This window comes from Petaurus breviceps, unplaced genomic scaffold (assembly GCF_028583685.1).
Source record: "Petaurus breviceps papuanus isolate PSGF00001 unplaced genomic scaffold, PetGlider_PUasm1.0 90638, whole genome shotgun sequence".
In the NCBI taxonomy this organism is placed as follows: Eukaryota; Metazoa; Chordata; class Mammalia; order Diprotodontia; family Petauridae; genus Petaurus; species Petaurus breviceps.
Window position 1 is genome coordinate 7,602,918 of NW_027187295.1, and position 17,778 is coordinate 7,620,695.

The following is a 17,778-nucleotide window of genomic DNA, read 5'->3' on the forward strand; positions in this document are numbered from 1 at the left end:
TACACACACACACACACAAACATACACAGTTATACATATGTGTGTGTATTCCCTTCAACTATCCTAATACCAAGAAATGTTTCATGAGTTATAAATATTATCTTTCCATGTAGGAATGTAAGCAATTCAACTTTAGTAAGTTTCTTATGATTTCTCTTTCCTCTTTACCTTTTCATGCTTCTCTTGCTTCTTGTATATGAAAGTCAAATTTTCAGCTCTGGTGTCTTTTCATCAAGAATGCTTGAAGGCCCTCTATTTCATTGAGTATCCAATTTTCCCCTGAAGTATTATACTCATTTTTGCTGGGTACGTAATTCTTGGTTTTAATCCTAGCTCCTTTGACCTCCAGAAGATCATATTCCAAGCCCTTCAGTCCCTTAATGTAAAAGCTGCTAGATCTTGTGTTATCCTGATTTTGTTTCCACAATACTCAAATTGTTTCTTCCTGATTGCTTATAATATTTTCTCCTTGACCTGGGGACTCTGGAATTTGGCTATAATATTCCTAGGAGTTTTCTTTTTGGAGTCCTTTTCAAGAGGCAATCAGACAATTGGCGGATTCTTTGAAATTCAATTTTACCCTCTGGTTCTAGAATATCAGGGCAGTATTCCTTGATAATTACTTGAAAAATGATATCTACGTTCTTTAATTGATCAGGGCTTTCAGGTAGTTCAATAATTTTTAAATTATCTCCCCTGTATTTATTTTCCAGGTAAGTGGTTTTACCAGTGAGATATTTCACATTGCCTTCTATTTTTTCATTCTTTTGGATCTGTTTTATATCTTGATTTCTCACAAAATCATTAGCTTCCATTTGATCCATTCTAATTTTGAAGAAATTATTTTCTTCAGTGAGAGTTTGAAGTTCCTTTCCCATCTGGCCAATTCAGCTTTTAAAGGCATCCTTCTCCTTATTGGCTATTATTTGGACCTCTTTTGTCATTTGTGTTAGTCTATTTTTTAAAGTTTTATTTTCTTTAGTATTTTTTGGGGGGTCTCCTTTAGTTGTTGACTCATTTTCATGATTTTTTTTTTTGGCTCTTTGGAGGGGAAAGGCAGGGCAATTGGGGTTAAGTGACTTGCTCAAAGTCACATGGCTAGTAAGGGTTAAGTGTCTGAGGCCTGATTTGAACTCAGGTCCTCCTGACTCTAGGGCAGGTGCTCTATTCACTGTGCCATCTAGCTCCCCTTCATGATCTTCCTGCATCACTCTCATTTCTCTTCCCAATTTTCCCCCTATTTATCTTACTCGATTTTTACACTCCCTTTTGAGCTCCTCCATGGTCTGTGACCATTTCATATTTTTCTTGGAGGTTTTTGATGCAGGAGTTTTGACTTTGTTGTCTTCTTCTGGTTCTATGCTTTGATCTTCTTTGTCACCAAAGAAAGATTCTATAATCTAATTTCTTTTCCTTTGTTTGCTCATTTTCCCAGCCAATTACCTGACTTTTGAACTCTTTGCCATGGTAGAACTCTGGTTCCAGATTGGAGAGTGCTGTGTTCTAAATTTCTGGGGTTTTGTTGTCAGAGCTACTTCTAGGCACCTGCCTCAGAATTGTGAGGAGGACTCCCTCTCCACAATCACCATAAGCTCTATCACACCAGTGCTCCTCTTCACTCCAGGACCGCCACCCAAGACTGTGACCCAGATCCAAGTAGGACAAAGCAAGAGAAATCCTGCCTCAGTGCCAGCAAAGAGATTCCTGCAATTGCCTTCTGGTCAGCCACTTGGTCCCCCCACTCTCTTTGGGCCTGGAGCTCCAGAAGCAGCTGTTGCTGCCACCGCTGCTTTTACTGCTGCCACTCTACAGGCACCTCCACTATCCTGGGCACAGTGGCCAGACCAGGCTCTTTTCTTACCCAGGTCCAACAGAGTTTCTCAACTTAGCTTTTACTTTGTCTTTGTTATTTGTGGGTTGAGAAGTCTGGAAACTGCCACAGCAGCCAGTGATTCAGTCCCCAGAGGTCTACTCTGGCCTGATTTATGCTGGCATGGCCCTCATGGGATTGTGCTCCGCTCCCAGCCCATTGTGATAGACCCTTCCTGTCAACTGGCCAGGCTGTCTTCAGCAGGAGATTAGTTTTACTCTGTCATTTTGTGGGTTCTGTAGCTCTAAAATATTTAGAGTCCTTTTTTTTTACAGGTATTAGAGGTAATTGGGGGCTTAAAATAGCATCTATATTATTGCTTTGTTATGAAGATCATTTGAAATAAAATATGTAAAACTCTTAGTAAACCTTAAGGTTTACTGTAAATGCCCATCGTTATTTAGGCCAGTAGTTGTTCTTTGGTTTGTCAAACAGTTTCCTGCTATGTGTGGTTGTTTCTGAATCTTATTTACCAAATCTGTTGCATTTATTAGCTTTCCTATTTTTTAACTATTACCAAATAGTACTTTTGATTACTGGCTTATAGGACAGTTTGAAGGGGCTAGGCCCCCTTCCTTCCAACATTTAAATTATTATTTACCTTGTGACCTTTTGTTCAGCCAGATAACATTTGTTACTATCTAGTATTATAAATTATCTCTTTTGTGTTTTGAGTTTTATGATATTAAATCTGTAATTACTCTAGGTAGTATTGTCATTTTCATTCTATTAGCATAGCCCAAACATGAACAATTAATTCTATCCTAATACTTAAGTATTCTTTATTTCTGTAAAAAAGTATTTTTCCTCCATAAAATGCTGTACTTCTTGGTAGGTGGATATTTTTAATAGAATTTCTTTTCCTATATCATTCTGCTGAGTTTTATTAGCTTTATTAGTCCAGAAAAATCAATGATTTCTTTGGTTTCATTTCCTGCTATTTTTACTGAAATTATGACTTCAATTAATTTTAGTTGACTCTCTAGGGTTCTCTAAGTGAACTAGCATATCATATGAAAACAGCACTAATTTTCCTGTTCTTTATGTTTAGTCCCTTAATTTCTTTTAAAAAATGCAATAACTGGCATTTCTAGAATTATATAAATAATAAAAATGGTGACAATGGACATCCTTGCTTTAATCTTGCTTTTATTGGAAAAACATTTATCTATTAAATGTTGTGCTAGCTTTTGGTTTTAGGTACTTACTATTTATCATATTAAGGAAGACTCTGTTTCTGTGCCTTTTCATGTTTTTAACATAAAAAATTTATATTTTCTCAAACTCTTTTTCTTCAACTATTAATATAGTCATGATTCACATTGTTTTTAATTATGCATGATCTATTATGTTTATTTCCCTGATGTTGAATCAACATTGAATTTTTGTATAAATCAAATCTAGCACTACTATAATGATTTTTATACAATACCGTAGATTTCTGCTAAAATTTTATTCAACATTTATTCATAGATAATCATATTGAACTGTATTTTCCTTAAGCTATTCTGTCTTTCCTCCTTTTTGTAGTAGAACCACATTTATTTCAAAGAACGAGTATTGTAGAATATCTTCTTTTTCTGTTTTTCCAAACAACTCATATGCTATTAGAATTAACTGTCCTCTGAATGTTTGATGAAATTCAGTTGTAAATATATCTGGGCCTAAGGTTTTTTGGTAAAATCTTCTGGCATAACCCAGTTTTGAGAAATTGTAAATTCTTTGCTTTTTTACCCCTCATTTGCCTGCAATACATTACTTTCCTCTTTGCTTTCATTTTAAATTAAACAAACCAGAACAAAACCACAGCTAGGCTCTGCAATTAGCTTCCTTTACTCAGTATTGAAAATGATGGGATTTTTAAAGGAAAAATGTCTCTTTCTTTCCATTAAACATAAACATTTGATGATCATTTAGTTCCTTAAAATTGTTCTAATATATTTACCTTTGTATTTTTCCATTCTCTCCTGTGTTGATATTTCAGAGATCTTCCCAACTCTGGCATTTTCATCAGAAATACTCAAAAGTCTTCTTTTACTAAAGGATTATACTCAGCTTTGAAGAACAAGTTATTCTTGACAAGTCTTTCTCTTTTTTATTTCCATTTTTTATACTCCAAGTTTTCATTTTCTTTAGGATAGGCATAGCAAAGATTTCTGTCATACTTAGGATTGTTCTGTGGTACTCAAAGTCTTTATGTTTGCTTGCAGTACTTTTTTTTTAATCTATTCAGAAAATCTGGATTCTATTAATTACCTTTCTAGGTTCTATTGATGACCTTTCTGGGTATTTTCAACTTGGGGTTTCTTTCAGGATGTAATCATTATGTTCTTTCTACTTCTACTTTCCTTCTTGTTCAGAGATTTATTTGGAGTTTTCCTTCATAGTATCTTGAAACAGTATATGGGCAGCCAGGTGTCATAGTGAATAGAGTGCCAGCCCTGGAGTTAAAAGGAGCTGAGTTCAAAGCTGAGTTTCAGAAACTTAGAAGCTATGTGATCCTGAGCAAGTAACTTAACCCTGTTTGCCTCAGTTCTTCAACTATAAAATGAATTGGAGAAGAAAATGGCAAACCATTCTGTTATCTTTGCCAAGAAAACCCCAAAGGAGTCATGAGAAGTCAGACATGACGGAACAATAACAAAACATTTTATCAAGAATTTTGTCTACTCTATCATGTTTTTGGGTTGTCTAATGTTTCTTTGTACTTTTAATTTAATTTTTGTTGTTATGAGCCTAACAAACATTAACAAGCACAGACATTATAAAATACAAAGATCAGGAAAAAGGACTGTATATGAAATCATAAATCTCTATTAAGTAAAAAAAATTTTTTTAATGCATATTACATTTAATACAATACTACAGCTAAGTTCAGTGGAGCAGCTGGAGTCAGGAAAGCTGGTCTTCCTGAGTTCAAATCTGTCCTCAGACACTTAGCAAGTTACTTAATCCTGTTTGTCTCAGTTGCCTCATCTGTAAAATGAGCTGGATAAGGACATGATAATCCACTCCAGTATCTTTGCCAAGGAAACCGCAAACTGGGCCACAAAGACTTGAACATGACTGAAAACGACTGAGCAACAAAAACAACACTGTCCTGCTTCTTTTGAGTCCTTATCTTCATTTTCTTCTGTCATTGACGTTCTTTGCTTTCTTTTTTATTTTCATCACATTAATTCCACTCTATTTCAACCCTCCCCCATAAAAAGTGAAATAAAATAAAAGTTCTTTTTTTTTTTTGTTTTGTTAACAAGTAAGTATAATCAAGAAAAACAAAATCATACATTGGCTATGCATGAAAATGTACTTGTCATTTTCACTTCTAGACCACAGCACTGTATGCTAAGGAGTGGGAGTCTTCATAATCAGTCTTCAGGAGAGTCCAGGAACTCTTAAATTATTTCTCCTTATCTTATTTTCCAGGCCAATTTTTTTTTTATTGTAGTTACTTAATGCTTTTCTAATTTTTCAGTGTTACATTTCTTCTTCTCCCATTATGTCATTGATCCCTGTTTGCTCCATTTTCTTTTTTTTTTTTCCTGCTATGCAGGGAGGGTTTCCCACCTGGTCTTTTAAGTTGCTTAATCTTCTAGATTTTCCTTAAATTTTGTCATTTAATTTGCTTTCTTTTGCTTTTCTTGTTCCATTTATTCTTAGATAAAAATCTTTATGACCAATGCAATCTTTTTTTTTTATCAGACTCTACTTTTTAAAAATAATTCATCTTCTGGATTTGTCTCTTGGATTTCTCTTATTAAAATTATTTAGTTTCTTTTATCTTTGTTTTATATCACCATCATTTCCCAATGAGTCTATCCCTTTTCTTAACCCATAATATTTCTTCATTTCATTAATACTTTTCTTCTGTTACTCATGTCTCCACCCTCAGTTCCTGAATTGAGACTCTGTGCCAAGTTCAACCTTTGCCCCCTTTGGCACTTTTGAGGGGTATTATCAGGTCCTTTTCCCACAGAAGTCTGAATGCTGCTGTTCCTTCTATGTCACAATTGTGGGTGGAGTGGTTGGATATTGGTCTCCTTTCTTCTTTGAAAGTCTTAGCTCTAATTGATGGAACTAGAGTAAGAGCTGGGATCAGGTGTAAGTATTGCCCCCTGCCTCAATTCCTGGCTTCTATTTCTAGTGGGCTGCCAGGTTGGTCTCTGCTTTATCTCAGGGTCCTTTTCTTTTTCCTTCTCTTTATGCAGTCACCTATGGGGAATGAACTTTGCCCCCTGGTGCAAACCTAACAGGCCCCAACAGACCAGTGATAGAATTGGCTTCGAACTTCCTGTAAGGTCTCAAGTTTGGACTGCCTGGGCAGTCTCCTTGTATTGTGACTTACTGGGGATAGCTGAGAGGTATTATCCTGATGACTTAAGGCACCTCCCAAGTAAAATAACCCCACCATACCACACTCAAAGCTCTCAAAAGTTTCTGACCATCTTCCTGTACAACCCTGGTCTGAATTGAAAACCGTATTGATATACCTCTTTGGTTATATTGGACCTTTACCTCATATGGCACAGTTTTATATCTTAGATGTTTCTCTTGGAAGAATTGGGCTTAGGTGGAGATTTTCATTTTTTCTGTCTTGGCCCAAAACTTGATAGTATTACCCAGCAAATAATGGACCATATTTTCTTTACCTGATTATATGACTTCCTTTTCACTGTCTATTTGCACACACACACACACACACACACACACACACACAAGATTCTTCATTTGAATGTACAAGTGTATGTACTGACAGATTTTTCTTAGCGAACTTCAGGTATTCATTCCTTAGCTACAAAAGCAGAAACCCTTGCAAAATTCAAACAAATAAAGAAAAGTATGATGTAATGTCTCACAGTTTGTGAGACTTAAAAGGGTAATACTTTTTTTCAGTAGACATTAATAATATCAAGAAAACAATGATCCCCCCAAAAAAGGGCTTAATTTTTCCAGATGAAAAGAATGAGCTTCTTCCCATTCATTTGGGAAAGCCACATTGTTAAGTCACTGCTCTGGTTTTCTAAGAGGCAGCCTGAAACAATTAATCCAGTCTCTAAAGTGCCCAGCATGCTCCTGGGAGGTAAATACCTTTAGTGAATTGAATATTAAAGAAAATACATAAAATGGTGTGCAAAAATTAAATCTATCTTTTCCCTGATCTTCTTGGAATGTATCATTTTATGGTTACCTAGCTTTCCTTCCTTCCTGTCTTGAAAAGTTGCAACTTCTACTATTGTTATAATTGTTATAATTTCCTTTGTGAGCCTGACCTGAACAGATAGGTTTTTTTTTTATTTTTTATTTTTGTTAGCAATTTACCTTCTGTATTAAAGAGAATGTTGTTTTAATCAGTTTTACAGCTTTAGTTGGATCTTGTTAACTTCCCAGGAAAATCTTATTTCAAAGGCAACCTTCAAAAAATAAAAATGGAATCCAGAACCAGATGTTTCATGGGTTTTCATTTTAAACTTCTGTCTTGTTCAATTGTAAAAACAGTGTTAAGATCTTCATAAGGACTTGGAAAACTGATTATAATGCATAAAAATACCATTAATTAAGCAGCTCCTTGCACTGTCATATAAAGACTGGGGAATTTGCTTTTGGTACATTGATTTACAATATTGGATAATACAAAATTCATAACAAAAGGATCATTATTTTTATCCAGTTTATATAAATGAATTTGAATGTAGGCAATGTCAAATTTGCGTGGTAAAAATTTACCCGGAATACATACCTACAGATGGATAGATAGATTAGATAGATAGATAGATAGACAGTTAATGTTGCTATAATAACTCGCCATGGTGTTGCAACATAAATGAAATGATGTTCATATCAACTTGTATATAGGTACACATAAAGTATATATAGTCTATATGACTTCTATTATGGTTTAGTTCTTCAGTTTTATGTTGTTTCTATTTAATGAAATTATGTTAATTTCATAATTATATGACAGTCTTCCTGTTAAGTAATATGGAATCACTGAAAATAGTTATGATTTTAGTTGTATAACTACTAATTGTTAAAACTTGGGAAATTTGTATGCCTTATGAATTTGAGGTACTAATTTTTAAAAGCTTATGTATTTTTATAAGCTATACTTTAATACCTTTGGGAATACTAATCTTAAATTGGTGTTATCAGGTCAGCAATTTTGACATTTCCTTTGCATAGTTCTTGAATATTATGATTAGCAAGCATGACATTAAGTGAAACAAAACAAACCCAAATCTCCATATGGAATTTTTACATATAAATTGCAAAATCTTACTACTGTTCACATTACTGCTCCCATTAAAATTTGTTTTTAATAGAGAGTATGCTCATTCTAGATGTCTCATTTTAAATGTATTCTTAACTATCTTTTACAAAGAATATAAACCTTACCATAAGGAGAAGATGAATAAAATAAAGAACAGAGACTGGTTTTTTGTATATGTGTGTGTGTGTGTCTATAACACAGTAATACACTATTAAAAATTATTACCTGTAATATTACTTTATGTTTCAGTTAACTGTTTTAATTGTCCTTTGGGGAGTACACATGCAAGGACAAAAATGATAGTGAGCCTACTCCCATAATGACTTTATCTTATAGTTATTAGATTAATAGTACTGCAGTATTTTAATTGCCATGTGGATTTATAATGAGTACAGTAATAAAGGCTAATAGGCTGGAATTTCAACATAAGTCAAAATGATATCCATTCCAATTAAAGGGAAAAGTATATGTCTTCCTTTGGAATTGATCAGAAAAATAAAAGTCCCCTATATTTTGTACTGAAAGTTGCAGACATAGCTTATTTAAAAAAATGATAATAACTATTTTTATGTAGTAGTTCTAGTAAATTTATAGGGGAAATTCATTCAAGCAAAAATATTCAAATATATGATTTATGCAATATATGTTTATGATATTAATCATTGGATGCACTTTATAAACTGTTGTATGTTGAATTTTTTTTTATCTCTTACAATGGAAGTTTAGGAAGTATATTTATTTTTTATTTGGTGCTTTAACATTTTACATTTCAGTAATAAAAACCTAAAAACAACCTCATACAGCTGAGAAAGTAGCAACCAATGAAATATTAAATATAAAGTGATTATTATCTAATTTATAATCTATTTAGTGGAGTAAATAAACACATACAATCATTGTAATGTTAAATATGATATATCAATTAATTATTAATATAGTTTTAGAATTAATGAGGAATTGAGTGTTATATGGGTTTTTGTTTTGTTTTATGTTGCTTGGGAATTATAAAAATCAATTTAGCATTTGATATCATAATAATTTGTTTTTCTTCAGTTGTTTTTCAGTCATGCCTGACTCTTTGTGACCCCATTTGGGGCTTTCTTGGCAAAGATATTGGATGGGGTTGCCATTTCCTTCTCCAACTCATTTTACAGATGAGGAAACTGAGGCAAACAGGGTTAAGTGACTTGCCCAGAGTCAAACAGCTAATAAGTGTCTGAGGTTAGATTTAAGCTTAAGAAGATGAGTCTGGGCCTGGAACTCTCTATTCACTCTGTCACCTAACTGCCTTCAATAATTTCTCAGGACACACTGATGTATTTTGGTTTCCATAGGGAACAAAAAATTAATTAGATTCACCATATATCTAAATATAACAGTTCTGAAAGCACCAAACAGTCCTCATATAGGGAAAAGAATATTGGATGTGGAATGAAAAGATCTAGGTTGGAATTCCTGCTTTATTATTTATTCTCAATATAACCTTACTTACCCTTTCAGAGCCTCATTTTCTTTAGGTATAAAATGGGGGAGAAGGGAGGGTTGGGATAGATTCCCCCTTTGATCCCTACAGCTTTGGATCTGTGCTATTGTGATCTTGTATCATAGGGTAGATTTTGTCTGTGATGCCACAGCCTAGGCCCGTGAAGATCAGATCCATTTAGAGCATGACTTAATTGAGTACAATAATTTTGTTATGGGATCCCAGAGTAAATTCTTGCTTTCACAGTGAGTTTTTTCCAGGGTGCTATATCGTAACAAAATTACACTAAAATTTATTTTTACCAATGAGTTGTAGAATCTCAGGTTAAGAGCTAAAAAAGATCATAGAACCATCTCCCTTGTACTTACACATGAGGAAAGTGCACAAGGCCACATAGTGATTTAATGATAGAATTTGAACTACATCACTATTCACACATGCACACTCGTGTGTGTGTGTGTGTGTGTGTGTGTACAGAGTTCTAAGAATAGGGTAAAAACATGAGAATGCTAAATAATTTATTTATTTATTTGCTTTTTGGAGGGCAATTGGGGTTAAGTGACTTGCCCAAGGTCACATGGCTAGTTTTTGTGTTAAGTGTCTGAGACTGGATTTGAACTCAGGTTCTCCTGACTCCAGGGCCAGTGCTCTATTCACTGAACCACCTAGCTGCCCCAAAATGTACTTTCTTGCCTTTATTTTATTTTTTTGTTTTTGGAAGGGGGGGGGTAGGGCAATTGGGGTTAAGTGACTTGCCCAAGGTCACATGGCTAATTTGTGTGTGTGTGTGTGTGTGTGTGTGTGTGTGTGTGTGTGAAGTGTCTGAGGCCGGATTTGAACTCAGGTCCTCTTGACTCCAGGGCCGGCGCTCTATTCACTTGGCCACCTACCTGCCCCTAAATTATTTATAATACTTGTGATGTCATGTATAAGTTGGTTCTGCTAACTACAATTAGCATTGCCTTAATTTCCTTATTAGTAAAAGGAGAAATTTGAACTGCATCATTTTTCAGACCTCTGCTAGCTTTAATGGTTTATGATTCTTTATTCTATATTCTAAAACTCAAATTGGGGGTGCTGTACATGACCCCACCCCCAATGGATCTATGAGTAGAAATTTTATCCTAGGGTAAATTCCCTGTCCTGCATGACTCCATTTTTCCCTGTGTCTTCCCCCACTTATCCCCGCCTTTACCCAGCCAGCCCACCTCCGCAGAGGTGGGTGGGCTTCCGGGTCAGGGAGACTTGGCGCTGTTGGGAATTTCGAGGTGTGTACTGACCAATTGCTGTTCTTGGCGTCAGCAAGTTTCTGCTTGCATAATACCTAACCATTGGCTGTGTGACATCCTTTTAAAAGTTCACACATTGTCCTTTCAGACTCACTGTTTAATTTGGGTCTGACCCCTAAGAGTCCCATGGAAAATAAAATCCATTTCCAAATTTTACTCTCGAGTCTCTTGTCTCACTTCTTTCATCACAACAGGGGCAGCTAGATGGCACAGGAGAGAGAGTGCTGGTCCTGGAGTCAGGAAGCCTCAATTTCCTGAGTTCCAATCTGGCCTCAGACATTAGCAGTGTGACCCTGGGAAAGTCGCTTAACCCTGCTTGCCTCAGTTTCCTCATCTATAAAATGATCTGGAAAAGGAAATGGCAAACCACTGCAGTATCTTTGCCAACAGAATTTCAAACAGGGTCACTGAGAGTTAGACAGGACTGAACAACAAAAACAAAACTCCGTCAGTTCAGTTTTTTCTGCTTTTTTTTTCTGGGACTGAGAGGTTTATGCTTGTTTGTAAGAAAAATGAAAGGAAGTGTTGTGTAATGGATAGAGACTGGCCCTGAAGGAAGGAAGAAGAACATTCCAGTTCTGCCCCTAATACACAATGACTGTGATCCTGGGGAAGTCATTTAACCTCTGTGTGCCCTAGGTAACTCTCTGAAGCTGCAAGTTGCAGAGAAAGGGTTAATTTGAATTGGTAGTGGGAGTTTCCTTATCTGGAAATTCTTTACACTAATGAAACCACAGGTCTCTTCCCAATCCCTATTGTAAGGTTGCTATAACAACCTCACAGTGACATAGTTAGAATTTACTCCTAAATTCCAGAAGAAAGTTGTAGTATACTTGGAGTTGTGCTAGAAAGCCCCCACCCTCTCAATCCCCCCAGGTGCATGCTATGGATCACCTTGTTTATGTGAAAACAGTGTAAAATGGTATAGTTTTGGCCCTGTATTATTGAATATTTCACAATTCTGTAATTCTTAGTTTGTTATAAAAAGGGACTGTTGGCCTTTGTTATTCTGTCTTTTGTGTCCCTAAAAGACACTTTAACGACATTGGTACAAATCAATGTATCTTCTTTTTCACCCAAGATTATTAATGTCAATATAACTCTCTGTTAAAATACCTACCATGAAAAAAATTTAACAGGAAACAAGTCATGTCTTATCTGTTCATAGATTTGATATTAGATTGTGTGTCATGGTGTTTTTATCACAGGATTTGGGGCTTTAAAAAAATGAGTAGCTTATGAGGGTTTGTGGTTAGATGATTCTGTTATCCATCAGTTTGTTCACTGGTAGTTGAACTCAGCCAGAATCTTTTCATCTCCTAGCAGTAGAATAAGAAATAGACAGACTTGTTTTTTATGAGATGAAAATACTCGAAAATCAAATTTACTTTATCCATAACAATGATAGCTTGATATTTTAATGATTCTATCCTGCCTTATTTTCTTTTTTTTCTTTTTAGGGTAAAGTGCAGCAAAATCAAAAATTTATTTGGCTGTGCCTCATCATGAACCGTGCTTTTAGCAGGAAGAAAGGTAAGTGATATGAAGGGATAAATAGTTGCTTTTGTTATTATTGTTGTTGCTATAATTGTTATTAAAGATGAAGTAAGAGACTTCCAGTTGGCCTGAGAATTAATATTTAATGATAGAATTAAGACTAATCTCTATTTCAGCTTTAAAATTTTATCAGCCTCCAAGTCATAAGAATTTGTAAATTTTTCAGATTTCTTTCTTGATGTGCAATCTCTCTGGTAAGAAAAGGCCCAAGAGTTTATACTCAATTGGTGGCTATTATAAGACCAAAGTTGATAGCCTGAAGAAAAAAATCATACATTTACATTTTTTAAGTCTCCCATAGTGAATCAAAGTAGGGTCCTGGATTCTGCCCAATTTCCCAATTTCCCTTTTGTTCCTCTCTCTCTCTCTCTCTCTCTCTCTCTCTCTCTCTCTCTCTCTCTCTTTCTGTCTCTCTCTGTCTCTCTCTCTCCCCCCCCTACTTCTTTTTATTACCCCTAACACCTACCTGTCCAGATAATTCCTCAATCACTTCTTTTTCTGAGAAACATGGTGACCAGCCAAGAAGACAAGCTGAAGAATCTAGCACTACAACTGAAATCCCCTTTTTAATTATTCATTTCTGTAAGAGTGTGCTAAAGGAAGTTGACTGAGAAGGGTTAAGCTAAAGAAAGGAAGAGAAGAATGTCACTTGAACAGAAGCAAGGCAAGCTGAATATTATCCAGGGTGAATGTTCAGGACAATAGATTTTAGGACTCTGAAAATATTTGTCTAATTGTGTGGTATTGGCATTTAATTTTAGATGCTACATCTGTCACAGAAATTTTCTTTTTGTAGCTTTCTTTTTTTTTCCTAAGTGGAAATACAACCAGGTTATTTCAGAATGCTGTTTACTAAAGTTGGTTCTCATATATCAATTGTTCTTTCAATGTACAGTCTTTCCTCCCAGATTAATTATTTTTTGGGGGGGTGAGGGTGGACCTGGGTGAAAGAGACCATTCTTTGCTTCATTTCTTACCTAGGCTTGATCACTTAATAGGTGTTGCCTCAGTCAAACTGAGACCTGAGAAAGACCTTAACTTAAAAAGACCAGGGTCTCCCACTGCATCCAGAGCCATCTCTAGTAATACTGATCTGTGTCTTGCCCCTGAACTCAGATGGCTCCAGCCTTCCTTCACTGAAATCCATTTCACTTGCAAGTTAGGACATTTCCTCCCTGATATCATGTTTCTCTTTGAGAATGAAGGACAAACAGCAACCATTGTTACTTGGTATGATTCTTGACTTTGTCTTTATTTAGTCACCCAGAGATAGTTGGTAATTTTAATATTTACCAAATACCAGTGCAACATTTACAATACTCATCTATTATCTCTCATTCTTATCACATGTCATTAATCCACCTCTTCTATATAAGTAATCATTGGTTATATGCTGCAACTTGTTTATACCCATAATGTACCCTAATCTCAGAAATCAATAATAAAGTTTAAAAGGAAAGAGAAAGAAAAGCAAATATAAATACCTGAGAGCGTATCTTTTGTAATTTGCACAGATTAAATAGACTATATTCAAAAGCCCTGGAATTAAAAGAATATCAAAATATTTCAACACGTATGTAGCACCATGCCTGTCACAAGGTAGGCAAAGAACAAATGTTTATTGACTGATTTTTAAAATCATGGGAATCTCAGAGGATCATGGATTTAGAGCTGGAAGGGGCCTCCCACTTCAGTTCCTTCAGTTTACAGATGAAGATACTGGAGCCCAGAGAGGTTTAGCAACTTGTCCAGTCTTTTTTTTTTTCTCAATTTATTTTATTCTGAATTTAAGAAATAAAACAAGCATTTCCATAACTTGGTAGAATAGGAAATAAATGATTGTGCATGAAACTGCCAATCTATTATGTACAACTTGCTACTCCTTTTAAATATATGATAAAGTTATAATGTAACTCTCCCCCCCTTTTTTTCTTCCCTCTTCCCAACTATTAAACATCAGAGGTACGATTAAAACCAGATCCTTTGACTGCAGAGCCAGTATTTTTCCACTGCAAATTAGACCATTTAAAAAAATGTTCTTTATCCTAGAAATCCCTTTAAAAGTGAGTCATTTTATTCAAATCACAAGATTTCAGTGAAAAAAATAAAAGATAGGGAAGTACCTAATATAGCAAATATGTTTTGTATTGTGACAAAATATTATTTAGAACAGAGTAAAGCCAAGTCAAAATTACTATTGACTTTCAGTTATGGATTTAAAAGAAAATCTTAATTTACTAATTAGTATGGTCTAAGTAAGGATTGAAATATAACAAGAGTTCACATTTACATAGTGTTTTATAGGTTTAGAAGTACTTTGCTAAACTACTGTTCAGATATTATTTATATCTTGAACAAATGTAAACACACTCCAGCATATGAACAGGTTGTCTTCTAAAAGTATGTGTGTGAGGTAGGCAGTTATTTGTAACTTGTGATGGATTTTTCCATGGAATTAATTTATGGATGTGGTAGGTAAATTCTAGAATAGTCCACAATGTATCTGAAGACTTCACTGACCATGTTTAATGAGATTTGAGTGGGAAAACTCATTTAGGTTCCTAATTTGAGATACCCAGATCACATCTCCCCATCCCAGACTGATCTGCCACTACCAGGGCTTCTAACCAAGCTATCTTTTCTTCCCAGGCCTACTATGGAATAGAAAAGAACAAGATTCAGTTCACATAGAGGGCTGTTTTGCGGGGTTTTTTAGGCTTTCCATAAGAGGCCATCCATCAAACTTTCCTCCAGCCCCTAACTTACTGTTTGCAAAAAGGAAAAACTGACAGGGTTTAAAAGGACCCTTTCCTGTTCCCCTCCCTCCTCTAGAATTTCCTCCCCTTCCCTTTGCCACTCCCCCAGTCATGTTAGACCACTGAGAAGCAGTCATCCATCAATGTTAAATGGTGACTTTTTTTTTAAAGGAAGTACTGAAATAAGACTAATTTACATTTCTGAAGAAAAATGATTCAGTTCAGTTCAGTCTTTCTGGGCTTAGGTCATGGGAGTTAAGGCAGGGGCAGGGACTCAGAATCAACACAATCAACTCATGTGGCCTCTGTGAAGCTAGAGGAGGGTGATCACTTAGTAGTAGATCTGTGTTTAAGCTAGGAAAACAATAGCAAGAGTGCACAGCTGCCTTCTCATCATTTTCCCCAGTTCCCTCAGTCACTATTAGCCCTGCCACAGCCATATAAACCCCACCCTCGACCAGTCCAGGAGTGAGGTAAGAATCATTAGGGCCATAGAATTTCGAGCTGGAAGAGCTCTTAGAGATTTTCTTGTCCAGTCTTCTCATTTTAGAAATAAGAAAACTGAGACCCAGACAGGTTATGCCTTGACTTTAAATTTAGTGGTCACTCTCAATACTGTCCTGCCTCTAGGGATTAAAGGGAGACCGAAAGGGGAGACTAAGTAATTTTACTCGCAAGCAGTTGGCACAATAAAGATGGAGTTCCTATGGACACTAGGTTTTACTGCTTAACTTTCTCTATGTAAGGGAAATGGTAAATGGGTATTTCAGGACCTGCCCAATATAGTGATATAAATTAAATTCCTTATCCTAAAATGAATTATGTCCTGCATAACACTCATTAGAGTGTTATGTTAAAGGCTCAGTAGAACCTTTCATTATACACATATTCTCAGAAATTGAGCCTTTAAAGGCACTACTCATGCCTATTTATTATATATGTACAACCTTGGTTCCTCTCTCCAATAGAGGAAGATAAGGGGAATACAAACCATATGGTGTGACTTAAATACAAATTCACTCCTTGTTTCAGTGTGTATGTGTGTATTTTCTGACTCCTCTCATTCTCCCAACTCTGAGCTATGCATCATTACTGAGTATTAAAGACTCTGATATGTGATGAATTTGGCCTTTAACCAGAGGTTTAAACTTGGAGTTATCAATGAACTCTGCCAGTTATAGCAGTTAATCTGAACCCGAAATGAATTGAAAGATTTACTATCCCCCAGTTTCTGGTTAAACCAGTGGCAGTCTGATTTAACTATAGCTTGAAAGGAAAAATCTATTTGAATACCTTTGTTTTTCACTTTACTAGAGAATTAATACATGCTGATTATGTGAAGCTGTAATTATACTCCTAGAGAATATAATTAATGCCATTTTCAGTGAATGTTATAAGCATATAGTTTGTGCACACTTCTCATTTGTAAAATAGAATGGTCTTGTTTCCAATATTACATGGCCATATCTTTAATATATTTCTAATTTCCTTAATAATATAATGCATTTATTGCTAAATAATGTAGCATATTTAAGTTGAAAGAAAAAGACCACCTAATCTGTAAGATAATTGTTAATATAGAATATAAAATGCCTCAGTTGGTACTTTGGTCATGTAATTTGTTATGCTGCTAAACCTCTCCTTAATTGATGTTGCCAGATACTTAATTTTTTTTTAACCAAATGCTACACTAAAAAGCATTAAACATGTTACTGATTCATTTTGAAAACTTTGAAGAAAATCTGTTAAACAAATTACTTTAGTCATTAACAAATAAATGCATATTAAAATTTAATGCATTTCGTTGTTGTGTGGCTTCAGCTTTAATATTAGCTATTTATCTTTCTGATTATGTTTTTAAGTCACGTTTTCTGTTCATTACATCAAAAATGAATTATCTAATAGCAAACCATTAAGCACAACATCCTAATAAATAGAGCTAAATTTATGCAATGTGCTTTATTCTGTTTTAACCCATCAGCTGTAAAATGGAAAGGGGTTTTTGTATGTTTTAGCAATTTAAAAATTCAATATGAAGATGCTATTTTATGGATTTTTTTCATTCAAATTGATAATGTTTTTACAAGCTAATCTTACCCCTCTCTCAGATTCTCGAGGTTGTAGGGTGCCAGAACACACATAGCAAGGTTTTGAAATGTATTTCTATAAAAGTTGATTAGAAGAAAAAAAAACTTTCTATATTGGATATTATAAAGATAGTCAGACATTGAAAATGAAGATAAGAAACCTCACATTATTCCTGTCTGTCCTGGTTCTTTGTTTCTAAGAGATGGAGCTAGTATGTTAAGGAGTATTAAAATGTCAAGGGAAAAAAATCACTGTGGAAAGAAAATCTTATTTTTTTCTTATTCTTATGCATTTTATTTTAATTTTTATCATTCCAGAATTATTGTTTTAGCACCTATTATGTTAGAACATACCTAAGGTAGGGTCACAATAAAGATTTATTTTAGGAATAGTTATTTTTTTTAAAGCACCTTTCATGGCTGTTCCAGTTGTGAATTTGACATCTGCAATGAAGGTGTTAGAACTGA

General features: G+C 34.9%; 1 protein-coding gene across 11 annotated transcripts in view; it reads left to right on the plus strand.

The window, feature by feature from the left end:
* GULP1 (GULP PTB domain containing engulfment adaptor 1) overlaps window positions 1-17,778 on the plus strand; it is a 418,555-nt gene that overhangs the window by 222,598 nt on the left and 178,179 nt on the right. For 10 of the 11 annotated variants that reach the window (XM_069064529.1, XM_069064526.1, XM_069064532.1 and 7 more), the window contains one exon: window positions 12,371-12,443. In XM_069064529.1, coding sequence (XP_068920630.1) covers window positions 12,416-12,443 — 28 coding nt within the window. In that variant the 5' untranslated portion in view covers window positions 12,371-12,415. Of the gene's footprint in view, window positions 1-12,370; window positions 12,444-17,778 lie in introns of those variants that run through there. The other variant, XM_069064533.1, reaches the window with a different exon arrangement.